Source organism: Lutjanus erythropterus, chromosome 2 (genome assembly GCF_056507025.1).
Source record: "Lutjanus erythropterus isolate fLutEry1 chromosome 2, fLutEry1.hap2, whole genome shotgun sequence".
In the NCBI taxonomy this organism is placed as follows: Eukaryota; Metazoa; Chordata; class Actinopteri; order Lutjaniformes; family Lutjanidae; genus Lutjanus; species Lutjanus erythropterus.
The window spans coordinates 4007659-4034991 of NC_139318.1; the positions used below are offsets into that span (position 1 = coordinate 4007659).

Here is a 27333-nt window from a genome sequence, read left to right on the forward strand (position 1 = left end):
TATGAAACAAATGAAAGTACAAAATCATCAGTTAACATGTGCACCTCTCAAACTGTGAGGAATAAGGTTATTTGGAGCTGTATGTTTTTCCTTTGAAGCCATGTTGCTTCTGACCAACAATGCAACAGACGCACACTTAACTAAACTCTGGTTATGTGACGTGTTACACTCAACAACTTCTCATAAAGAGCACTATACAGTTTTATTTTGTTTTTTCACTTTAAAATGGTGCATTTTAGACTATTTATAAATCAAAGTTACCGTTTTAAAATCTTATTTATTACATCTCTATTTATATTTTAATGCTTACATGAACTCAAAAATTCATGAAATATGACAGAAAATATTAAATAAACATCTCAGTGAAATCTCAATGAAAAATGTCTCTCAGTCAGTTACAATCATTAATATCTGAACTGACTGTAAAGATATTTTCATGCTGCAACAGTTTCATGCATGTTAGGATCTTTTAACATTCACATCATTGCCATCTTCCTGAGAAATTAAATATGTAAAGTTTTGATCATTTTTTCCTATCCTTAAATGACTTCATACTTAGGCTCCAGGTGTTCAGTGATCTTGTGGTTCCACATCAGGGACTGTAAAATGCCCCTACATAAAACATTGATTTGTGGCTTTTATCCCTATACAAATAAACATTAAACAAATAAATGTTTAACACCACTAATGTGCTGCTAAGATTTTTTAAATAAAATTTAAACTCAGAAAAAGGCATGTTTTCTGTATCGCATTAAGAATTAGTGATTAATTGATTATTGATTGGTAATGTGTTTAGCCATCAGTTGAAAATGCTAAAAATTTGGAATCCTAATTACAACACATACTATTATGGTAAGACTTTACAATAAGGTACATTTGAGCTGTCACTAGCTAACACACCAGCCAGTGAAAACATTAATTTTGTTTAGATGTTCTACTAACTTAAAAATGTTCAGTGCCATTAGAATTTTCTTTCCATGACTAGAAAATGGTTATAGCCAAAACCACCTATATTACAAGGATTTATTGAAGTTATTAAGGATATTTATGTTATGGAGAAGCTGACATTTTCTTTAAAGCTCCAAGTAAGTAGATTCCAGTCATACTGGGTCAAAGGGGTACAGTACTCTAATACCAGAGAACCTGGTTATTTTATTATGTAATTTATTTCTTGGTTGTAAACATTAGACAAAAAAATAGTTCCCTGTTTGAGGTCTAAAGTGAATTAATAATGATGTAAAGATATTCATGCCACTCTGCCCCCAATCTCTCCTCACCTGTGTGTTATTTCTTTTCCCATTTTTCTTTTTTTGTTGTTTTTTGTCTGTTTTTGTCTTGTTTTGATTCTTTTAGATAGTAAGCTTGATTTTGAATGTTATTTGTCTTGTATCTGTCCTTCTTTATTGATTGTATATATAAAAAAAATGGAGTCATGCTGTGAAACACCTGTGTTGTGATTCAGAATGGCGAATGACTTATGAAATTCCATCAGTAAAAAGCACAAATTGCAGTAGATTTTTTTTCTTCTTTGTGTTTATTAAAGACATTATTTTTTAATATGATCTTTACTGAAAATAAATAGAGGGGTGAATGAAAGTTGCAGTTAATGAAAATATTTGAGTTAACTTAATCAATGATTTTAATTTCACTGTAATCAAATAGTACATGTAAAACTAACTCGAATATTTAATCTCTGAAAACCTTCAATTTTATGAACTCAAGAAATTGTCGCAATTGATTGCCTCAGTTTTTTGATTACTGCTTACTCATTTGGGTTTACAGGTTATGACTGGTCAAAGAAATAATTGATAATGTGATTCAGACAATCAAAAATTGTGGGCCTAACCTAAATATTAAAGTACGTTTTTTTTAAGCTAAGGATTTATAAATTCAAAAGAGTTTGGAAAATCTAAAACATACCAATATAAACCGGTCGATGAGTCTACATGGCGCTGTGGTCGGGTCGGAGGTCAACGTCGTAATGACGTAATACATCTTGACGCGCTCACAGACGCACTGAGCGGAAAAAATCATAACTGTATCTCAACAAGCCAAGGGGCTGAGCTTTGGTATTCAGGAAGACTCACATTGCACATTAACTATTATAACTGTTGGTGTCTTGTCTTGTCCAGCTGCCACACTGTCAGTTTATTGACCTGGTTAGTTTGAAATCCACCCTGGAGGGACCGAGGAGAAGCAACGGTTACTGGAACAAGAAGACGGATTTACGGACTGTCCGCTGCTGTAGAACCAAAACTGGACAGCCATGGGAGCTGTTCTGGGGGCCTTTTCTTTCGCTAGCTGGGTAAGTTATGGTACTGCCACACTGTTTGCAGCCACACTGTTTGTATTTGGTGGGAATTGTAAGATACAGTGGCGTCATGAAGACTAACAAGCAACAGGTAGCTAATATCGCTCCAGTCCTGTCTGGAGAGCACGCTACACCAAACTCCATTCAAATATCTGGTGATTTAACTCCTACTCCTGCTCTCGTCGCGTTTGGACTAAGACAGAACAGAACAGAACTTAGTACTTGAGCTCGTCACTCGAGTTTTTTGATCACTAATTTACAAAGCACTACTTATTTAGGTTAAATTTCAGTGACTGAGTCGTTTCATTATGTTGTTATCCATCTGACAGCTTGTATTTTTAGCGGAAGAACGAAAAGCCGAACTCAATTCAGATATCTGGTGTTTTAATCGTGATTTTCCTTTTTACTTACTTTTGGGCAGAGATAGAATATAACTTAAACTTTAACACGATTTACTTAGGTTTATTGAATAATTCCGCTCTCATGTGATTCAATTAGCAGCGCTGTTTACTTTTATTTTAATTGTATTTTAACAAATTATATTTTCCCACTCCTTTACTTTCGGCCAACAGTTAACTTGCATTGGCGAAAGATATTTTATCAGCTGAACCTTTCAAATGGTTGGTTGTACATGTGCCAACACGTACATCATTAAAATGTGTTTATATTCCCAGTAAAAGAACCGAAAACTGATTCTTGGTGACTATCAGTGTGGTGTTACAGTAACCTGCAATCTGCTACATATTCTGTCTATTATAAAATAGCTCCAACATGAGGGACAGCAGACACAATTGAGGCCCACAGCCAAGCAAGGGGTTAATCATCATAACACACTCGGTCATCTGCTTACTCGTGATTAATTGGATTAACTCTGCTTTGTTGCCTTGTTGTAAACCCTCAACAGGCGCCATATTCAGAAATACTGTCAACACATGGATGCGGATGATGATAACAGTATGTATATATCTGGATTTTGAGTTTTCATTTTCCTACAAAAAATATGTTGTTGTTTTTTTAAGCCTTTTACCTCTCTTCCAAAGCAAATTAATACTATATCACCAATTCGATTCTTTTACATGTGAAATCACATATCTATCTACATATCCATCTTTTTAATTTTTGAAGACAGATCAGATAGTAGCAGAGAACTATACATCAATCTAAAAATAACACACCAAGTTACAAAATAAATTAAAAAGCTCAATACAAAATAGTAGAAAAGCCTTAGCAGACCCTATAGATAGGACATATATCTAGAGAGTATCTGTATAATGCACAATATAAAGAATATATAACGATACACTCAGATATACTGAAATTAGGGCTGCAACTAATGATTATTTTCATTATCAATTAATTTGTCGATCATTTTCTTGATTAATTGATTTGTTTTTTGGTCCCTAAAATGTCAGAAAATTGTTTAAAAAATATTAATCAGTGTTTCACAAAGCACAATGTGACGTCCTCAAATTACTTATTTTGTGCACAACATAAAGATATTAGGTTTACTGTCATTGAGAAGTAAAGAAATCAGAAAATATTCACATTCACAAAATATGTCATTGCTTGAATAGTCAACAACTAATCAACTAACTGAAATAGAAATATTTTACATTATATACATTAGACACATGTACAAAGTGAAAAATTTCCCCTTTTTTATTTATTAAAATTTAAATGAGGAAATGAAAATGCTAAAATGAACTCAAACAATACATCAATTCCATATTCTAAATAAAGGAAAGTCATCAAAGCATTGAATATATGTCAGGACATTACTGTTGTATTATTTTTTGTATGTTTACATTGCTAATTGTTAATAAAATACTATTGAAAGAAAAAAAAATGTGTATTTATGTGAGGCAAGAGAAGAAAAGTACAGCGTATTGAGGGAAAGAGAAGATCCAGTTCAGGGAATTGGTTGGATTAGCACAAATATTACATGAACATCTTGTGCAAGGATGAAAGGCTTAAGGTGCCAGGCAGCACTAATGCCTCACTCAATTATTTTATCTATTTATCTGTTCAATTAACAACTTCACAGTTAATACAAAATGTCAGAAAAATACAAAACATACATCATAAGTTGTCCAGTAACCAGCAAATATTTGAGATTTTTACTTCATGAATAAATTAAATGATTAAGTAGTGATGTAACGACACCAAAACTCAAAATGCCATTGATACAGAGTTTATCATGATATTAAAAAACTAAGAAAAATTACAACTTGGAAAAAATGTCCTCTATAAGATAATTAATCTATAACTCTGATGTGTAATGCATTTTTTTTAAACTTGAAAGTACATCTGCTTTCCTTCTTAAATAAAATAAAATAAAAGTAGGCAGCCATGACCGCAGTATGTGCAATAGATTGGAATGAACTGTCTTATGTTTGTAAAATTGTACACTAAACACAGTGCAAGGGTTGAATAAAGTAGTAGTCAGTAGCAAAAAATGTCCTTTTATAAAATAAAAATGATAAAATAATTACACAATATAATGGTAGATATTGTCACAGTCTGGTATGATATTAAGACATTTTTTATTGCAATATTACAACATTCAATAATTGTTACATCCATACAATTTATAGATTATGACTCAGGCTGCAAGTAACAATTATTTTCATTGTCACTTCATGTGCCATTTTTATTTTCTCAATTAATCAATAAGTTGTTTTGTTCTAGAAAAGGAATTTTTTTTCTTAAAAAATTACTCTAACCTATTAATTTAATAATTGATTAATGGTTGATTATTTGATTAATCTAATTCTAACCATTGAATTTGAATCATTTCAGCCCTGTCTTGTCTCCTGACTGTCCTCTGCAGTAGAGGATTGTCAAAGCTCCTGCCACACTCAGACAAAATGAAGACCATGCTCCTGTCAATTTTACACTAATAACCGCATTTATTTTGGTTCAGATCAGGACAGAGCGAGGCACGGCGTGGTCGTGGTCATGCGCTCCCTGCGTGTTGTCTGGCACACTTTACCATGGCCTACTCTGAGGCTGTATTAAGTCGACCTTGTCTGGCTGGTGGGGGTATTAACTTGTTTACAGTCTTCCGGGCCTGCTTATCTCTTGACTCCACTCAGTTGTTAGTGTATGAGGGAGGCTACAGCAGTGGAGATAGTGGAGTGTAATGTATACACAGGTTGTATACACTGTTTGAGTAGGTCAGTGAGCTCTGCCTGTTTTTCAGTGAAGTGAAACTTACTGAGAAATAGGTCAATAAAAGTCATCTCTATAGAGACTTGCCATCTCACTCAGATATACCCTGTAGATATTTTCTAGATCTGCTTCTGGATCAGAATCAGTAGGTTTTTTTAATTTAAAGGAAAGTTCTGTTTTTTCTCCACTTGTGTCAGTTTTGACCAGTATTAGTCTGACTTACCTGATTTAGTCTGTGGGTATAAGCCTGGCATCGGCTGCCTGTTTCAGGCAGCATTCTCCTGCTGTTTCCAAACAGCTCAATTCATAAGATGTACTCTGACCGAGGCCACAAACCTCTTCACTGATTTCTTGTAAATGCCTGTAGCTGATGCAGATATAGCCTATATTTGTGGGGCGTTTCCATGGTGCCTCAGCTTACTGCTGATTTTAAATAGACTACTTCCTGTAAACCTTGGAGGCCTATATTGTTTGCCAACAGTGTGGACATTGGTCTCGTTTTGATAAGTGAGAAAACACCTGAAATTGTTTTATGGTAAGATATAAATGTGAAAATTATACACACATAGAAACTTTTAATATATCCAAGTTTAAGGTGGGGATATGCCCAGCAACTACTTTCACTGTCAGCTTAACACACATTTTATTTTAGACTAGTCAACTACTCTAACTGTAAGATAACACTTGGAAAGCAGCTAAAATTGACTACAGTTTATTAATTGATCATGTTAAACACTGTCCTAAGAATACTGCATAGTATTAAGAGCCATTTGAAGCCATTAATCACGGTATACTACCTCCAAATCAAATTTTAAATGCTGCTGAAATATGTGACACTTTGCACCATGCAATATGAACAACACATTAACCTACAACACATGACAACAACTCACTACATGCTTTACCTTTTCAGACCGAAAAGGATCACAGTGTCTGGGGGCGCATGACATCGTTAACCTGGAGCTGACGTTAGCTGCCAGCCTGACACACAGCGTGGCTAACGTTAGCAGAGCTAGCAGCAGCAGCAGCTCTGTATGTAGGATAACATCTGCAGTGTTTCCTCTAGGATTTTTTTCAGCAGCGGGGGCAAGCGTTCCGTTTCTCTTCTTAGAGAAATATTTCAATAAACTCATCTGAAAAATGCAGTCAGTTGTTACATAATGGTGTGTAGATATTAACGTTAGCCTAATACTATCAATTAGTTTACTCACGTTAGCGACACTGAGTTGGCACCGGGCCAAATTAACTTAAACTTCCGATAAGTTACGTAACGTTAGCTGGTCATCAACATATTGTGAACGTCTGTTTAACTTGTAAAATCTATGTCGAGTTATCTCAAGATAATAACTTACGTCTACCTCTTCTCCGGCTGGTAATTCGCAGCTTTATTGTTTATTTGTAATTCATGAATTCGCTCCTCTGACTCTGCCCTGTCGCCTCGGCTTGACGTGCTTGACGACCGCGCATCCCAAACAACGCTAGCATCATGCAAATGAGCACGCGCAAGTATATTTCCATACTGAGCAAGATAGTTATCTGCAGTTTACCTTAGTGCTCGCAAGTACCCGACAGGAGTCTGTTTTGGAGGTGGAGAGATGCGGCGGTGGTGTATTTGCCTCAACAATAAAAAAAAAAGAAAAAAAAAAAAGAAATTTGAAGGAGCGGCGGCTAGGATAAATGAATGTAGAGGAAACACTGATCTGTGTCTTTGCTGAATGTGGTCACACATTGTTCTAGTTGAGTGGTTGTATATCAGTTTATTCTGGTACAGCCTATATTCAACCTTATTTTTATTTTCCACATCAAAACACTGCCAAACCACGCTGGTTTCACAAGCTGTCATCTGACCAACTTGTTGCTGATAAAAAACATCAGGGATGATCTGACGATAACTGAATTACTGAACTGAACTATAACTGAATTCTGCCAGACATTTGTGACATAGACATGCCATTGGAATTTCAAAATAAAGGTGTATCTTAACAATGACATACTATATATTGTAGAATATGAACATGAACCCTTATATCAATCCAGATATATTGTTACATTCCTACTGTACATTAATGTAGCTGTAGCTGCTGCTTGACTGTTGAGTCCATGGGATTATTTAGGAACATAAATTAGAAGTGCTTAAAAACTATGCTAACTGTGTCCTGAATTAGTCTAATAACTACAAAACTATTTTTGTTACAATAACAAGTGTTAGTTTGTCCATTCCATCAGCATCAGAGCCAGGAGGTTACACTGAGGACGTAGCAATAAGTTAGCTGCACTGCTTCAGATTTATTGAGTGCTGTGTTTCACGAGGTTGTTGGTGTTCTTTTTTTTTGTAACATATATTGCATGTAGCCTCATTTGTTAGATTTAGTACAGTGAGCCCACAAGTTTAATATTAGACCTGTTAGTCATGACTGGAGAGCACAGAATGTAAACACACAACATCTAATGTCGTCGCCTGACGCTGGCAACCTCGTCATCATTAGGGGATGGTTAGGAGTTTGAAAATGTCAACTACATTAGAGAAAATTAAAGTTACATAAATACCAATAGCCGCACCATTTGTCCTGAAGCTTGTCAATATTTGGGTACTGACCAATCAGGAACCAGTGCCAAGTTAGTACCAGCTCTCCATACCCATCGTGACTCGAGGCGTTTGCAATATGCAGCTCAAAACTAAATGCCATTAAATCCTACACACTGGTTCTTTAACTGTTTTGCACCTTTTATATGCTGTGACTCTGATCCACATTAGAACAAATATTGGTTGGATGATGTATGGTTATAAAATATGGAGGATGAGTATTATGTTAGGTGATGTTCTTCTAAACTCTTATAATATTTTTCAGAGCATATTTATTTCAGTTTACACTCTGAAAAAGATTGTACAAGCAGACTTTCAGAGTTTTAGTATTTAATGCCAGCAAAACAAAATATTGGCAGAACATCCTGCACATATCCTCCCACCATCCATCCCCACTCTGATCGTCGTTTCTCACTGTAACTGTGACTCCTACTGTTGACATGCAGCGTCAGGCTGAACTGTTCTTTTTCCAAGAAGAGATTCTCTTTTCTGTGTCCTATGAGAATTTCACTCCCACTATCACTGAGAAAGCTCTTTGTTGTATTACATGGTCAAGGTCTGCAAACCTACCATGTACTGTTGGTAGATTAGTTCAAGAGCTGAATGGGAGAGAGGCTAAATAGCAGATTCATTAAGGCATTTGGTTCAGACATAGATAGTCAGTCATTGTCAGATGATATTGCCTTGGCAGATGACTTTCAGATGATGATTTATTTATTTTATTATGACTGATCATGTCCAGTCTTATTTCCCGTATTTAGAAGCAGAGAAAAGCTGCTAGTCTCAGCCTTTGCCAATGAACAGAACAACATGGGAACGTATCTCTCTTACTGCTCTTATTATCATTCTCAGGATGATAACCTTGGTTTATCGTAGTTAGTTTACTGAGTTTAACTAGAAGAGGTCACTCAGTACAGCACAGATCTCCACCAGGTATCCTAAAAACAACATTTGGATGTACCATAACTCATTTTGATGAGTAACTGTAATTTAAGGGAAAGCGATATGTAGCCATTACGCACACATCAGTGAGTACAGCAGTCCAAATGGTGAGTTGGAGCCAATGGCTGTGTATTAAATAGGTTGTAATCCTGTTCAGTATACAATCTATGGTTGTTGCGAGTTGTTTCCTCCCACCCCCTCCTTCTTAGACATTGCAGAGATAGGCAGGCTGCACGAGCTCTGCAGGAGCACAGGATGCACGCAGCCTTGTAAACTGACAATAACAAGAGACGACAGGTCCTCCACTGTAAGTTGATCAGCTCTTTATAACTGTCAGTTGTCTGTCAATGTAAAGTTAAACCTGTTATCCTGAAAACAAAAGCCCTCTGCTCTGAAGCAACACACTCTGGATGATGAGTTAAGTGTCTGCCTGTCTTACTGCTGCCAAACTCCATAAACATTTTGCTCAATTTAACAGTTATAAACATCTGTTACTTCTACAAGATTATTAATGATTTCTTACAACTAATAAACAGACAGTTACACCTTTGGTGAAAATTCAGCATTAATTTAAAGTCTGATTAATGGGAAACTAACATACAAAATGCGGACACCTCGGCTGTTGTGTTCATGTCAAGTGCAGCGAGTATTTAAAATTAACACATTTCCTTGATCTTTAAAGACACATTGTGGTCATTTTATGATTTATTACAGCAAATATTTTATGGATTTCTCCTCTAATTCAATTTCAAAAGTAACTTTAACAGATTACATTTATATTTCTTTTGAAATTTAATCTAACTAGTTACATGCAACTAGTTACAACCCAAACACTGCCAGTAGGACAGCCTTGTTTTTAGCCAAGCAGTTGTTGATGACTTGTGGCCCCTGCTAGCAGGTTTAAGAGGGGTGAGGAGTCAGTGGTTGGTATAGGTTATATATAGGTTTTATATAGGTTTGTCATAAATGTGCAATGTTTTTACAATTGACCTTTATAAAACGTCATCACATCATCATTTTGTCCTATTACACATTTGTTTGGAATTGTGTCCTTATTAGCCCATGAAATCTTGAGTTATGGCCAAAAACTTGTTTTATGAGGTCACAGAGACGTTGACAATTGACCTCCAAAAAAGGAAGTTTGTGCCAGTTTTGAAGAAATTCCGTCAAGCCGTTGAGAGATTGCGTTCAGAAGAACGGGGTGGACGGACAGATGACCTGAAAACATGGTGCCTCCAGATTTTTCAAAAATAGTGTATCACAAAGGTCCTTGAGCATACAGTCATGAATGTGCACAAAAAATTAGGCTGATGGGTTCAGTGGTATTCAAGATAAGCTGCAGACAGTGGCTCCAGCCTTGTTGGTCACACGCACACAGACACACACGCCAGATGATGTTCCTCCTTTTCACGGTAAATGCTGAAATGTGTGATTTTGTCTGTCTCCAGTTGCCGTGCCTGTGCAGCAGTGCAACCTGTCTGATGTGCAGCTGCTGTCCGAGCACCAGGAACTCCACGGTGACCAGGATCATCTATGCCTTCATCCTGCTGCTGGGGACCATCGTCGCCTGCATCATGCTGTCGCCAGGTGTAGATCAACAGCTAAAAAGGGTATGAGTGTGGCCCGAGGAAATACAATACATGTATACAGATAGAACAGACATTTCTATTCACAGTAATGCTCTCTGTCTGTGTCCAGAATGGGAAGTAATCATATGTGTGATGAATGCATTTCACTGACATCACACAGATGTTAAACTAGCTTATGCCAGCTAACACTATATACACAGGTTTAATTCTGCTGTAGCTGCTTGTTTATTATTATTATTAACAGGCAAAGCAAATAAATGACATGAGCGATAAGAGGCACTAATTGCATCAGGATTTTGAGGCTGATACTGATATCCATATTTGTTAGTTTCAAAATCTGATAATAATATATAGATCAGTGTTTCTCAAACTTTGCACATCATTTACCACCTCAGAAAATATCCAGCTCCAGTGCCACCTGTATGACTACATTATAATACAGAAGCATAGGCCAGTTATATTCAGTGATGGACAGTTCACACATCACTTACTAATCATGGATGATGTATGTGTGTGATTTGTGCATGAACATGACTACATAGCAGGGTGAATTTGAAACAAAAATATTTTTGGAAAGACAAAACTTATTTCAAAGTACATCTCAGAGATTTTATAGTATTTATATGAAATTTCGTAGCATTTTGAGTATGTTTTTAAATTAATTTATTTCATCTTTAACATTTTAGAGGGTGTTCAGACCATAGTTTAGGAATCTAGGATATAGGCCTGTGTTATTCTTTTTTAAATAAACACATAGATATACCCATACACATACATTTTAGTGAACTGACCAGTATCTGTACTGAGCAGAATATTTTGCAAACTCTACTTGTTGATGCTTTCTGGTGGATAAAATACAGTTTATTTGTTAGTTTAGACTGGACACTACTCAAGGTGTGACAAAAATAAAGCTTGGATCAGTTGGTTCAGAGTATTTAATGTTCATAGCAAGAACATGCCCTGGTTACAGCAATGCTCTCACTTAGGTCTAGCATCCAAGATCACACCAAGTACCTTAGTCTTTTTAACTTGTTCTACTGGCTGTCCACCAAGTGTTAGTTGAGGATTAATGGCCACCATACATTTTGTGAAATCACTTATTCTTAAGAATTGGGACAGACTGTATTTTGTGGGGGTTTCGACTTTTACTCTTCAGTTATGTTGGAAAAATAGGTCAGACTCTTGGCTATTAAACCTTGTAACAACCTAATCTCCTAGATTTAATTTTTTTTGTAAATGTAGCAACAAGTTGACGTTTTGCGGAGTTGACAAACTTACATTTTTTCATTTGACATCAGTCGTAATGAGCAGCCATTTTATTTAAAAAAATCTAAATACATATTTTTAAACCATGCTCCTTATTTAGGTTTGATTTAGAAGGGCTACAGAGTTGACATGTTAAGACACATCTGATAGGAGTATTATTTCATTAATTTGTCAAAAAGTAAAAGGTTTACCAGTGTTCAAGCAGCATTACTGCCTGTTTAAACCTATAAGTGAGACAGAGTATAGCTAACCCTTTTTATGCCTGATTAAATCATGATTTTGTAACAATATCTTTGGTATTTCTGCCTCAATTTCTTGTTACTTATCAATCAAAATATGCAATGTTACACATATATCAGTAATAGACAAACATTAGCTAATATATCTAAATAGGGGTCATCTGTGCTGCAGTTAGAGAACAGTGTGAATGTGGCGTAAGGTGGAGGACCCAAATGCAGATGACACAAGGAACCAGCTCAAACAGGTTTAATGAAATTCATTCATTCATTCATTTTCTGTAACCGCTTATTCCGTAAGGGTCGCGGGCTGCTGGAGTCTATCCCAGCTTACACTGGGCGAAAGGCGGGGTTCATCTTGGACAAGTCACCAGTTCATCACAGGGCTGACACATAGACAGACAACCACTCACACTCACATTTACACCTATGGGCAATTTAGAGTCACCAATTAACCTAACATGCATGTCTTTGGACTGGAGGAGGAAGCCAGAGAACCCAGAGAGAACCCACGCAGACACGGGGAGAACATGCAAACTCCGCACAGAAAGGCCCTGCCCCAGCAAGCTGGGGGATCAAACTCAGGAACTTCTTGCAGTGCTAACCACTGCACCACCGTGCTGCCCGGTTTAATGAAATTGAACAAAAGAAACAAAGGCTTACACTGATGCAGGGAGGTAAAAATCCAAAGACCAACGAAACAGAATCCATAAAAGACAAACTCAAAAAACAGTCCAGGGGGAAAAAAATGCAGTAGAAAAATGGGAGGGAGACACATGGGATGCAGGCTGACTGACATGGGAAACAAGCACGAACTGACACTGACACAGAGAAACAGAGGGACTAAATAGACAGGTGAAACTATGACAATCAAAAAGAGAGAGAAAACAGACAAAGACAGGAACTAAAAACAAGACACACGAGGGAAGACCAGAACTACCAAAATAAAACAGGAAATAACCAACAAAACCCAAAACCGTGACACCTTATCTTTAATTTCTGAGATAAACCATAAAATTAAATGAATTTATACAGTTAGTCAAGAGTGTTATTATGTCATTTTTCTATCACAGTTACATTTAATTAAGATAATTATGTCGCTAGATGAAATGAAATTGGACCAACTCTCATCTGAATTAAGTCACACAGGGACAAAAGCACATACTGACTATTGCTTGGTTATTTAACATCAATGGTAGAGGAGGTACTTCTGATCATCTTCTGAATAAAAATAGCAATACCACTGTGTAGAAATAATCTGTTACAAAAGTCCCGCTTTCAAAATTTAAGTTAAACAAAAAAAAAAACAAAACATCAAATTAAGATAAAATACCAAAAGTAAAAGTACCCATCATGCAGTATGGCCCATTTCAAAATAATGGAAATGATCATATCTTTGGAGAGTGGGGGAGTTGGGGTGTCAGTAGTCTTATCTTAACCTATAGTAATACATTTATTTGGTTATTATATTTTGTATTATTAATCTGAATCTCCAAAGTAACAAGTCATTAAATGTAAAGTACATGTAATGGAATAAAAGTACAAAGTTTCCCTATTAGTGTATTAGAGTAGAAATTTAAAATAACAAAATGTGGGAATACTCAACTGAAGTACAAGATTGTACTTAAGTACAGTACTTGAGTACTTTAAATGTACCTACTAACTTTCCACAACTACTTTTGGTTAGGTGTGTGTCAGTGTTATAATTTCACTATGCAAGTAAATTGTTCAGTTCAACTCCTGCTCATATGTAGATGCTTTGTAAAATTAAAATGTAACTTCATTACAACTACTTCTGTTGACTGATATATTTCAAATATATTATTGTCATTTTAAGACCATTTTATGCCCCTGATACAATGATTATATGGTAGCATAATAATTCAAGAAAACTTTGGAGAAATGAACTTGTACTATTCAGGTATTTGAACTGGAATGTGAAGAAATATGAAAATATCCTAAATAAATAAAATGTGATAATTTTTTGTTTATTCAGGCATCATTTTGGCTAAAATGTTGGTGATATTCTTATGTAAACTAGCACACATATAAACACAAAGGGTGATATCCAGGTCAGCAAAAGTTATTGAGGTCATATTGATTTATTGGATGATAAGTCAATAAGTACAGGCCTAATGTGACTTTCTGTGATTGGCTGTAGATTCCAGGCTTCTGTGAAGACGGAGCCGGCTCCTCCATCCCCGACCTGCAGGCTGACATCAACTGTGAGATGTTTGTGGGCTACAAGGCAGTGTACCGTGTCTGCTTCGCCATGAGCATGTGGTTCCTGGGTTTTGCCATTCTTATGATTAACATCAAGAACAGCAGAGACCCCCGCGCTGCCATCCACAATGGGTAATGTCTGCAGTAACACAAGCAACACAAACACTTTATTACCAACACACCGGTGTGAAAGGTGGGGGTTTGGCTACACTGTTTACATAATGTGTCTTTCCAACATTCATTTACGTTTGGAGATTTAGCCTGGTGAGACAAAAAGAACTTTGACTTTGTCTGTGCCCTGCAGCACTGGGTCAGAGGTGTTACACAAGTTATACAACATCATTCAGTAGATGGACTTTGTCCTGCACTCAACTGGAAGATTTTTTATTGATTGACAGCACATTACAGTCTACAGTATCGATTGTATTTTTTGATCATTTTATTTATTTGTTTTTTTACTTCAAACATGAAAAAAAGAAAAAATATGTCTAAAAAACTGAAATAAATTATAAAGACTTTCAATGAGAAACATTTCATGTCCAAAAAGGCAGGAAGAAGCAACATGCTTGTCCTACCCCTATTCTATACTAACCCATCAATAATCAATTACATTGATCCACTCTCCTCCCCAGTGCCCATTCCCACAGTTTCACCACCATGTTTGTTCCCTTCATACCTAATCAACAACACTCCATAATAAAGAATGTGCAAAAGAAGAGAAGCAAAAACCAACAATAACAGTATCACCCGTAACATGCTCTACATTCCCCGTACTCATTTCTGTACTTCTCAGAAATAATTTATTTGTATGTATTTTTAAACTGTCTGATATTTTTACTTTGTTTGATTTCTTCCCTCAGTGCATCCCACAAAATTAGTTATAGTTTTAGAAAAGTTTTACCTGAGCACAAATTGATGTACTAAAGTTTCTCACTTACATTGAGAAACAAAAAAATCAATTATGATGCTGAGTCAGGATTTTCTTTTATGTGTATAAAAAAAAAAAAATATTTGGCTTCTCTTTTTTTACATGAAGTTTTAAGGAATTATTGATGTGTTGACTCTGGGCGCAGCATGCATTTGCAGTTTGAAGTAATATGTATTAATAAAGTCATAGCAGACAATTATATGAAAACTTACAGTAATGTAAAAGAAATGTATATTGCTGTAAAAACAAAAATTTGTAACCAATTTGTACAACCACAGTCATGGTCCTCAGTAACTGTGAGCACACTGTTGTCTTTTCTTTTGTAAAAGCTCCCAAAATACATTTCTCAAAAACAAAAAAAAGAAAGAAAACGATGGTGTCAAGGCGTTCACAGGGTTCACATTCAGAAAGTTTGTTTGTATCATATGTTGATACAGTGTGACACAGTGATCCAGGAGATCGCCTCGTCCAATCTGATTGCACAGCTAAACTGAAAATTGGCCTTGGAAAGATGAACAAGTTACTATAGAAGTGTTTTCAAAGTTGCACTGTATCATGATTTGTATATGAAATGTAACTAGTGGGCACATGACTCAATATTGTTCTTCTTACATAAAATCTTTTTGAAACAATAAAAAAATAGTTATTTTTCTACAAATAAGCCAAACAGTTAGTCAGTTATCATTACTGTAATGTCATTAAATAGCTCAGTCAACTAATTCTTTGTATTCTTGTATCATTTAACAACATTATCTTTATTGCACAGGTCGCAGTGTGCAGCCTTTTCATTTCAGGACATGACTGGTTTGCTTCTGTCAAAGAACCTACAGTATGCCCGTCATTTTCTATATAAAGTTCTACACACCAGCGGCACTTCTCGGCTGCTGTAACCTGACTACTTCCTCAGCAAACAATTATGGACAGAGGTTGTCGAGATATGAGATACGTTCTGATGTTAATGTGACCGGTCACCAAACACATGTAACACCTGTTAAACTAGGTCAGATAAATGAAGAGTAACGCATCATTTAAATCCCAAGGCTTTGTTTTATTATTTGTGATTACTTCTTTAAAATTAATCCTAAATATTTTATGGTAATTTCAGACTTATAAAATTTAAACGCTCTCAAGGCCCACCCTTTGGGAATCACTGGTGTAAAGGTTTTAAATAATAACTTTTAGGGAATGGGTTCTCTAAAGGCCAGCTATTCTACCCACCTGAGACTACAGCTCAACTAAAGAAAAGCAAATTTAGCTCGGTTTGGTTTAACATGCTGCTGTCACCTTCACTGGGGGTCCATGTATGATTTGGTGGTAAATAAACAGTCCAGTATACATTAACCACATCCTTCCTCTGCTGATCACAGCCGCTCAAAGTGTTTTTCACACATTCAATCTTGCAGTTCTTGATTCTGTTGCAGGGCTATACTAAATATTGTCGCAGCCGCATGCTACTCGGGAAACTTTAGCACCCCACTGTTAATTCCTGTCACTCTGTGCGTGTGCTCAGCCCACCTTGGTTCTTTGTGACTCGCTCACTTAGCTCTGACATTGACCAGTCAAGTGTGCACCGTCTGCGTCACCGTTTGGTGGCCCTGCGGTTTGGCCAAGCTTCACACCGTGTACCTCACACTGGACGAGCCTGTTGTCTTCCTTGCGCTGCCTCTCATTCAGCAGTCTGTTCAGTTTTGTTAAACAAAGACATGAACTCAAATACAAAATAACTTAATTGGGAGTCTTCTTCTGGGTGACTTTCCTTTCAACAAGGTGAGCAAGGCAATAACACAGAGTTTTTTGTTTGTTTTTTAGGGTGATGATTTAAGTTTGAAGCTTTGAAAATCCCAATAAAAACTTCAAATGTAAAAAAAAAAAGAAAAAGAAAGACATTTGGTGCAGTCCTTTTCTATTGCTTTTTACTGTTTGCTAAAAAGTCAAAAGACCCTCTTAGACCCTCTTGCATTGAAGAAATGCCGTGGATGTTGTTTGACTTTTAGGGTCAGTGATTAGATCAGCTATTGATACAACTCCAGAAAGTCATGCATCTTTATGAACTACATTCTACTGTATAATCATCCATTAACATTCTGTTTTCAGATTTTGGTTCTTTAAGTTTGCTGCCTTGGTAGCAGTGATGGTTGGTGCCTTTTACATTCCAGATGGGCCTTTCACCTACAGTAAGAACTTAATATTTTATACTTTTGGTAGCTCAGATCATGATATCCAGTATGCACAAAGCTGGGATAATATATAATAGATAAGCATAACTGAATGACCTGTGCGTCTGTTGTTGCAGCGTGGTTTGTCGTGGGATCTGGTGGAGCTTTCTTTTTCATTCTGATCCAACTGGTGCTGCTGGTCGACTTCGCCCACTCCTGGAACGAGTCCTGGGTGGAAAAGATGGAGACAGGCAACTCCAGGGGCTGGTATGCAGGTCAGTGACTCAGTGACATGCTGCACACAGCTTCTAACTGAACCACGAATGAAACACATCTCACAATGACAACATGCAGGCTTAAACTGGTGGATTTTTTTTATGTGGCGTTGATGGATGTTACACCTCCTCAATAAACAATAGTAAAGAAGTCCTGCACTTTTATGAATGTTTTAGTCTATTTTTATATCAGGTATTTACCATTTTCTACCTTTTATTTCCAGCCTTGCTGGGGGTCACAATCCTCAACTACATCTTGTCATTTATTGCTGTCGTGCTGTTCTTCATCTTCTACACCAAACCTGATGGATGCTTCATCAACAAGTTCTTCATCAGCTTCAACATGTTGTTCTGCATGGTGGCCTCTGTTGTCTCTGTGCTGAATAAAGTTCAGGTACAGGACAGAAAGTCGTACTTCACTGTTAAATAAGCAGTCACTGGATGCAACAATATCATGAACACCTGTAAAATCTACTACAGTACATGTTAGTTATCACATTACATCTGTGTTTAAAGTTGTGACATTTTAGAGGATATAATCATTCATTTTCCAAAAATCAAGCAATAAACATTGGATCAGAACTTATCCCTAAACTTTGACAAAGTAATCTTAACTGAAGGTTCATTCACTGGCTTTTTTCCCAGACTTTCAGTCATGTGAAGTTTGCTCAGTTATCATGCAGTATTTCATGGAATTAATTTATACATTTCTGACTACTTTATCTGTGTTTGTCCTCAGGAGTCTCAGCCACGCTCAGGTCTCCTACAGTCGTCCATCATCACCCTGTACACCATGTTTCTGACCTGGTCTGCCATGACCAATGAGCCTGGTGAGAATATTTGCTGATAGTTAAAAAATCACAATCAGAAACACGTAATTCAGCAAGTGCAGGTGTACTAGAGACAGAGAAGGCAAGAACAGAAACAACAAACAGAAACAACAAGGGGAAAAAATTTAAAGCAAATTTTTACATACATTAAATACAGCAAAAATTTACATTTCTAATATGGCAAAATAAATCACTCAGAGAAATGTATTAGCAGCATGTGATGTAAGTGAGTTTATTAAATAACTGGACTGTATATTTACATATATACATGACGGTATTTTACAAATATATGCAAATTTAAATATTACAGAGGAGGGGAGATGTTAAATGTCTTTGTTTTAGATGGTTACAGCCTGGGGGAAGAAGGAGTGGAAGTGACTAGTAGTTTTCAGCCCTCTGAGTCTCTGATGTCTCATTGTGGGGACACTTTGGAAAAGAGAGTGACCAGGGTGGGAGGGGTAAGACATGATTTTCCTTCCTGTCTTTCTTATCCTGGAAGTGTACAAGTCTGTTAAAGAGAGGGGAGTGGGCAGTAAATGATCCGCTCTGCAATCCACTGGACTCTCCATTTAGAGAGCAATGCTTCAGAGCTGAACCAGACTGTGATGGAGGATACTATGATGTAGAACCTGGGCAGTACAGTCTGTGACAGCTGGAGCTTTCTCAGCTTTCTCAGGAAGTACATGCACTGCTGAGCTTTCTAGGTGATGGATGTGGTGTTACTGTCCCAGTTCAGGTTCTGTTGGATGACAGTTCCCAGTGCAGTGACGGATTCAGCACTGCTGACTGTAGTTCCATGAACTGTCAAAGGGGAGAGGCGGGTTTACAGACACGCAGTTTAAAATAATACTGTAACCACAATGATGCAGTTATGAATTGCCATAGCACCAAATGAGACACAATATTTTGGGTCTTTGTTTCTGATAGGGCTGTACAATTCAGTCAATTGGAATAAAATCACAATATGGCCAAGTGCAATATATAAATCACAATTTTTTGAAAAAGGAAAAACGTGTGAGAAAACAGCATTATAATGAGGTACTGTAGTGCTGCACAGATGACCTGGTCTAAAAATCTTGTTCTAAAGATGAAAGAAAACATGTTTGTTTGGTACAGACCTCAATAAATATCACATCATCATGATTTTAATAATTTTTTTTCCAGTAAACATGAAAATTGTAATGCAAAACAAGACTCATTTCCAATCATCATACTGCATATTGCAGTTTCAGTCAAAATAACCGCAATATGACTTTTATACTAAATGGTGAGGTATTGCATTTGTTAGTTGTGCTTTTGGTTGATTATTTTTTTTGGGAGATATTTTTCCTTGTTTATTCATATTTGCTTATTTGTTTGTTCTTATTCATGTATAAATAATCAAGTGTAGGGCTGCAACTAATGATTATTTTCACAGCCAATCAATTAGATGATTATTTTCTTGGTTAACTGATTAATAATCATTTGTTTTAAAACGGTGAAAGATGTCAGTCAGTGTTTCCCAAAGCCTAAGATGACATCTTCAGATCCTCTTGTTGTACTCACAATCCAAAGATCCAGTTTACTGTCAGAGAGGAGTGAAGAAATCAAAAATAGTCACAATAATCAATTAATCGATTAATTGTTGCAGCTCCAATCAAGTATAATTATCTTAATAGAGTTTTAATTAACAAGCTTGGTTATGTTTTTTGCCTCAGAAGTGTCCAGAAAATACTGGTGTCTGTGAACGAGGGTGACAGACAGTGGAGGAATGTGTACCCAACTCCCATGAAGATAGGAGAAAATGTAACCAGCATTGTTTTTCAGAGAATTGTTAAGGACCAAGGAGATAAGACAAATGAATTTGCAGTTGTGACAGTCAGCTGCAGCAGTGCAACATGTTGCATTTAATTGATTTCCCTATACAATGTCCAACAGTGTCCGCTCACAAACCATTACTGTTGATTTCATCTGGTTTAAGTGTAATTTTCAAGGTACTTTCATGGACCTCGTGTCCTGTGATTGCACACATTTGTTTCAACACATATTGAAGGCGTGTTAAAGTCAGGAGCATGTCAGCAGGTCTCATATTTTCTATCAGGGTTGATGCCTGTTACACACTGAGCTGTTAGATTCAAACATCGCCCTTTGGTTCTTCTCCTGCCCTCAGACCGAGAATGTAACCCCAGCCTGCTGAGTATCTTCCAGCAGATCACAGCCCCGACTCTGGCCCCTCTGGAGATGGAGAACCAGACAGCAGTGGTGATCATCGGCACAGAGGAACCTGTCCTGACTGCCCCGTACCTGCAGTGGTGGGATGCCCAGAGCATCGTGGGGCTCGCTATATTTGTCCTGTGTATCCTGTACTCAAGGTAGGATTACTGCCCCTGGGTAAGATCTTAAGCAACATGTACACTCAGGCGGTACCTGACTCAGAATTTTGTCAATCAAACTGGATTTGACGGTTCAATATGAATATTCAACTATTCGTTCTTGTTTTTTTCCTCATATAGAGAGGGTGACAGCAATTTTATGTCATGTAAATGAATCAAAGCTACATTTTTTTCTGATACTTAGGCTTGGGCCAGTGGATAATGGCATCATCCACTGAATCCTAACATAACTGTGATTTAAAAAGTGCCTTACAAGTGATGAATATGTATTTTAAGGAGTGTCAGCCAGAGAGCACAAAAATGAAGGATGGGTTAATTATAATATAGCACCTTGCACCTGATTTACTAAAGAAAACACAGAATAAAGAATAGTCAACATACATACATACATACATATAAAAAGTATAAAAGAAAGTATCACCGTTGTCTATCATAGGACACTTCAGCAGACAGTGCTCAACCGTACTGACACCTAGATATCAAACAAAAGCCAGATGCTATATCGCATTAAGTGGCTGTGAGCTGCAAATCCACCACTTCTAAGCTGGAGGCAGAATGTAATGTTATCTCAGAGCCTTACCTGGCAAAGCTTCTCCTTCAGGCAGCTCCCTCCGTCAGAACTACTATGCATCCATGGTGTCCGCCGCTCTCCATCTTACATGGATCTTCATCTTCACCGAGTGGACAGGATGACTTGACGTATTGAATGATTTTAGCCTAGAGAGCAGTGTGAATGTAAGCAGCGCTCTCTCTGCAGCTACTTCAGGGGACCAAAGTGTCCCCAGAAGTATAACACTGACTGACTGAAAGACGACTGCTCAAGTTGACCTGATGATTTGAATCTGTGATTTTCAATGAGCTGTCCTAATGACCACTTGCAAACCAAACCGTGGTCAGTCTGCTCAGGTAGCTGTTTTTTTTCCATATATAGAATTTTTTTATTTATTTTTTCTTGTACTGTGTTTTTATTGTACTACTATACGTTCCTCAGCAATTGCCCCTGGGGGACAAATAAAGTAATTGAAATTGAATTCACTAGGTACCAAAAACTCATATTACGATTAGAAAACATAGGAAAATTATGTCTTGATAAAATATCCTTTACAATATAAATCTGATGTGTATAGCATTTTTCACTTTCAATTTAAAGTGCTCCTGCCAGCCATCACCTAAGCATGTGCAAAAAGTCACCATGAATTGTCTCTGACAATGAATGCTTGAATTATTATCAACAATTGCAAAACAAAAACAATGCAACAGCCAATAGCAGTCCTTTGATAAAATAAAAATAATAAAATCAATAAAATAATGTATTATTGCAGTAGATGTTATCACAGTTTGGTACTATATCAAGATTTTTTTTTATTGCGATATTTGATATATTGTTACATCCCTTTAATTCACAAACTTCCTGTCAGCTACAAGGTCTAGAAGTGCTCACATGAAAATCCTGTCAGAGAGAGTTGGTTCTAGTTAGATTGTTGGCCGGCATTGACAGTTGAATCAGGAAATGTATTTAACTCATTATTGATTGGTCTCCCTGCAGGCCTGTTGATGTCCAGTTAGTGTGGGAGCGAAGATGTCTTGATAAACTTGTTTAAAAAAAGAAACCATTTTTTGTGGGAAGAGTGTTTCTGTCACAGGACCAGCACTTCACAGCTGTCATATCACATGCTCTCTTCACTGTGGGAAACAAAAACAGTCATGTAACAAACAATTATTCAGGATTCAGTAATGTTTCAAGGTTATTCTCACATCAAGGTCCATTTAGTTTCTGTTGTGGAGCTTTTGTTCATATCATATGATCTTTATCTGCCAGCTGCAATCCTTTTTCAAAATCAAACCACTGCTTCCACATTCTGGCCTAAAACTAATTAATTCATTTATATTCTTCAGAATAGACTGCTGTAACTCACTCCTCTCTGGCAAAAACCAAAAATCACTCCCTCGCCTCCAGCTGGTTCAGAGGTCAGCAGCAAGGCTTCTTATTGGACTTAACAGACGAGATCACATCACCCCAGTCCTGGCTTCCTTCCACTGGCTCCCTGTGTGTTTTAGAATTGATTGTAACATTTCACTGATGACTTTCATAGCCCGTCTGGGTCTGGCCCCAAGCCACATAGCAGAAATGTTCGCCCTTTATGAGCCAGTACGCAGCCTCACAGGGCGGTTCCAGTGCCACTTTTGGCCCCACCAAGTCAAAGCGCTCTTCCATTAATGCACTAAGCTGAGCTGAGTCATTCAGGTATCTGCTGTGCTTTGTTGTCACTTTCAGCCATACAGCAGTCATTTCAAGTTACTGCTGATGAAACAAAACCCTGGTTTTGCTGCTTCATAATAAAAGCTTTTTAATAACAAATTAACAATTTATAGGAAGTTCAGTGTTTATTTATATATGAGATTTATATATTAGACTCGAGTTAAGCTGCTCGTCTTCAGTTTAAGATACACCTTTAAGCGGGTAGCCTTGTGATGGAAATGCACATCCCTGCCATGCTGGGCTGACATGCTGAGTCAAACCACGTCCAGCCAGGACATGTGTATGGAAAAAGGTTATTAGATCCTCGGGCAGGGCCATCTTTAAATCTAAAGGCGACTATGCCTTTTCCATCAGGACACCTCGACTTTGGAACGACCTGTTTGAGGAGATAAGGGTTGCAGAATCAGCAACATCTTTTAAATAACCTCTTAAAAAACATTTTTATGGATTTTTCTTTATATCTCTATATTCTATAGTGACTTTACGTGATGTTGGTTTAGTATCCATTTCATTCCATTTATTTATATTGACTAAACAACGTCGTGTCATGTCATCTCTGCATTCTACTATTTCTGCTGTGTTTTAGTAAAACATTGTTCTAGTTTAGTTTTACTGTGCTTCTGTCGAGAAGTCCTTAAAGTGCTCAGAAAGAATTTGAGAAATATCTGCTATCCCAGGTCAGCTGGGCAAACTCCACATGTTCAGTAAGATCATGTGATCTGATCAAAAGTCCCTTTTGTTTCAGCCAAATGAGTAAAGTTTAGTTTATTGGAAAGATTTTGGGTTTGAGGTTGGAAATATAAGACATGTATGTTTTTCATCTGTTGTGGATTAACTTCAGGGTCATTGTTAAAAAAAAAAAAAAACACGCACAGTACACATCTCTGTGTGTTTGCCTTCAGCATCCGTTCATCCAGCACCAGCCAGGTGAACAAGCTGACCATGGCCTCCAAAGACTCGGCCATCCTGGCCGAAGGTGGCAGCACCCAGGACCTCTCCGAGGACTCGCCAGGACCCAGGCGGGTGGAGGACAATGAGCGGGACATGGTGCAGTACAGCTACTCCTTCTTCCACTTCATGCTCTTCCTGGCCTCACTCTACATCATGATGACCCTCACCAACTGGTACAGGTCAGTCCTCCCCCCTCCCTACACAGAAGAACAACTAACAAATAAGAACTTGCTCAAATTTTGTTGATTTGGTCCTCTTTCCTTGTGTTTTGTGCTTCTACCATGGATAAGTATGCTACAGAGTTAAATTGTTTCTTTTCTGTCTTTATGATTGCAAATCTGCACAGGGTCTTTTATTTTGATTTAATTTTGATTTTTACTTATTGTGCAGCATTATATATTATTTATTATTAGTTACTTTTTTTATTTTGTTCTTAACTGCATTGTATATTAAGTAAAAAAAACAATCTGAATTGAAAGTACTTGGGTACTTGGGTTGTGCAAGAATATAGATGGAGTTTTGATGACAATTAGATAACAATAACAATAAGATTTGTTAATAATATTTAACCAATCTGCCTTTGTAGAAATGAATGTGATATTGTTGTGATTTTAGCTGGTAATTATTCCTCATGTTCTTTACTGTAGTGAAATACAATAAAGTAATGACAGATGTAGGCCAAAGTATTTTAACAAAGAAAAATAAGAACAATTAGAAACATTCCCGTTTTAAACAACCTTTGTGGCCATTCAAGTAAACATTTCTGAGTTGTGATGCACTTGAATGCACCATGTAATCCTTCTCAGCGTCCACCATAGATGTAATATATCAACCCAGACAGGACAGACGTCTGTAAAACTGTTGACAGGACACTTCGAACTGCAAACATTCTATTATGAATTTTGGATCCATGCAGGTTTTATATTTTAAAACTTTCCTTGGACTGCAAAAAGTAATTTAAAGTATGTGATGTCATCACAGTGAAAAGACTGTGAGCCGAGCAGGAACTTATGGGCAGGGGCAAGGTGGGAAACCTTATCCAGGAAGTAAACCCAGTAGCTAGAAAACTTTTTCAGCTTATGCACCAGGCAAAGTGCGTGGACACATTTAACAGAGTCTGGTGGATGTTAATTTTAGACCGTGCTGTTTCATCATCTGAACAACTCTTCTGACAATGTTGAAAGACCCTCTGTCTGACATTGTCAGGTATTTGTTCATCAGAAAAACGAAACGGCTGGACTGGAATTTCACATTTCAGGATACGTCTGGTTGGTCATAAACAGTCAAGTGTACCAAGAGAAACTTTTGTTGACTTTTTGTTGTGTCCTGTTTCCTGACAGCCCTGATGCAGACTACACCATAACCAGCAAGTGGCCAGCAGTGTGGGTGAAGATCACCTCCAGCTGGGTGTGTCTGGCCCTGTACATCTGGACCCTGCTGGCCCCCATGATCCTCACCAACCGAGACTTCAGCTGATCAGCAACTCCATCTCTGTCTGACTTCACTTCAGCCTCATTGGTTTATTGTTTTGTTTTGTTTTGTTTTGTTTTTTAACATATACTCCGACCACATTGCCTGCATGGATTCACATTTGATACTTTTAGCTGGAGTTTAGTTTCATTATTTCTGGTTTTAATGACAAAGTTAAAAGCTGGGTCTGGTTCAGAGGTGCCATAACAGCTGTGTCAGGTATTTACTGTAGTGATTTCATATCATTCATTAATCAGAAGACAATCACATATTTTATATTAAAGCACAAAACACACCATTTGTTTGTGTAAATTTAAATCAGTACAGCATTATGATACGATGTGCTCTTAACAAAATATATTCATTTCTGCTGTAAAAACAATTCTTAGTCAGATTTAATCAAATGCATTATTTTTACATTGCTTAAAACATATGAATGTTTTAGAAATGTCATTATTTCATATTATATAATGAGGGTTGGCTCTTATAGTTTGCTGCTATGCCTTCAGATGCCTTATATGTCTGTCAAATGTTCCACATGTTTGAATATATTGAGAGTAACATAAAGTACTTTAAGTGTAGTAAACTACTGCTGTAAACATGACACATTCCTGCAATATGACTTAAAGTCAACTTAAGTTTCTGCCAAATATTTATGGACCAGGATATTCAGTGTAAAGGTGTCTTCAGGTTGTAAAAGAAGTCCTTACAGTGACAGAACTGCACTGAGCACACATACAATCAGAATATTTGCTTAAAGCTGATGTGGGTGATGATTGTATTATTTCCTGTGCACCATTGTATGACTCCAGATAGTATTGAATAGCTTTAATATTTATTATGATTTTACTTGTAAAAACTGTTATCTTTTTTTAATCCAAATGATGAGTTCTGTTTTGTAAGACATGTCAGTGTTAAATATGTTGAAGTATGTGAATCAAAGCAGATTTATGTGATAAAAATCACTGACCAAATGCCTTGTAAGCCAAAGTGATTTACTGTAGTTAATATGTGATAATAAGCAGATTGAGTTCTCTGTTGTGCTTTTGCAGTTTCTGTTTAACTTGTCAGACTGATTTATAGTCACTTATGTTTGCTTGGATGCAGTGAATCACTGTGCAGAATCTTTCTAACGGTAACTAACTGTCATCCGGGCGGAGAATGCAGTGGCTCATCATCAGATCATACAGTCAACAGTCAGGATAAAAAGATGTGAGACTTGCACATAAATACGTATACAAATGAGTCACAGATACTGTATTTATGTCACTGGGAACAATGCATTAAAGCAACAAACTTTAAACAAAAAAAAAATACAAATACATTGTCCAATAAGCTCTTGAGCCCTGCTCATGTGAGATGTCTGTATTCTAAAAGGTTCTAAAATGGTATTTGATTTTTCACTTTTTGTGCACTGTCCACTGAAACTGTTGTGACTTATTGCAACTGTACAAATACTGTAAAAGAATAAAGGCACATCTACAACTGAGCTTTTGTCCTGATTTCATCAAGTGTGCATTTGAGTGTCCCTGACTTTGAGGTGGCTGAGGTTGACAAAGTGTACTTTTTTCGTGACCTTCCTCTGTGATGTAGAGTTCTGTGTAGATCTGATTCAGAGGTGTTGGGTTTCCTGCGTTAGCAAACCCCTCAAACACACACTGGAACTTCTTCTTCAGGTTAGATTTAAGTTTACGCTGACAGACTTCAACAGAAATACCTGAACAAAGACACAACAAAGTTCATTAGGGCTGGCAGTGAATGAATGTAGG

At 37.0% G+C, this 27333-nt stretch overlaps 1 protein-coding gene across 1 annotated transcript; it reads left to right on the plus strand.

The window, feature by feature from the left end:
• Positions 1–2021: 2021 nt before the first annotated feature.
• serinc3 (serine incorporator 3) lies at positions 2022–27053 on the plus strand. Its single transcript, XM_084726351.1, has 10 exons — positions 2022–2305; positions 10457–10618; positions 14261–14454; positions 17345–17424; positions 17544–17681; positions 17906–18075; positions 18421–18511; positions 20661–20862; positions 24046–24273; positions 25435–27053. The coding sequence occupies exons 1-10, from the start codon at positions 2267–2269 to the stop codon at positions 25568–25570; spliced, it is 1440 nt and encodes a 479-aa protein (XP_084582477.1). The 5' UTR covers positions 2022–2266; the 3' UTR covers positions 25571–27053.
• The last annotated feature ends 280 nt before the right edge of the window (positions 27054–27333 follow it).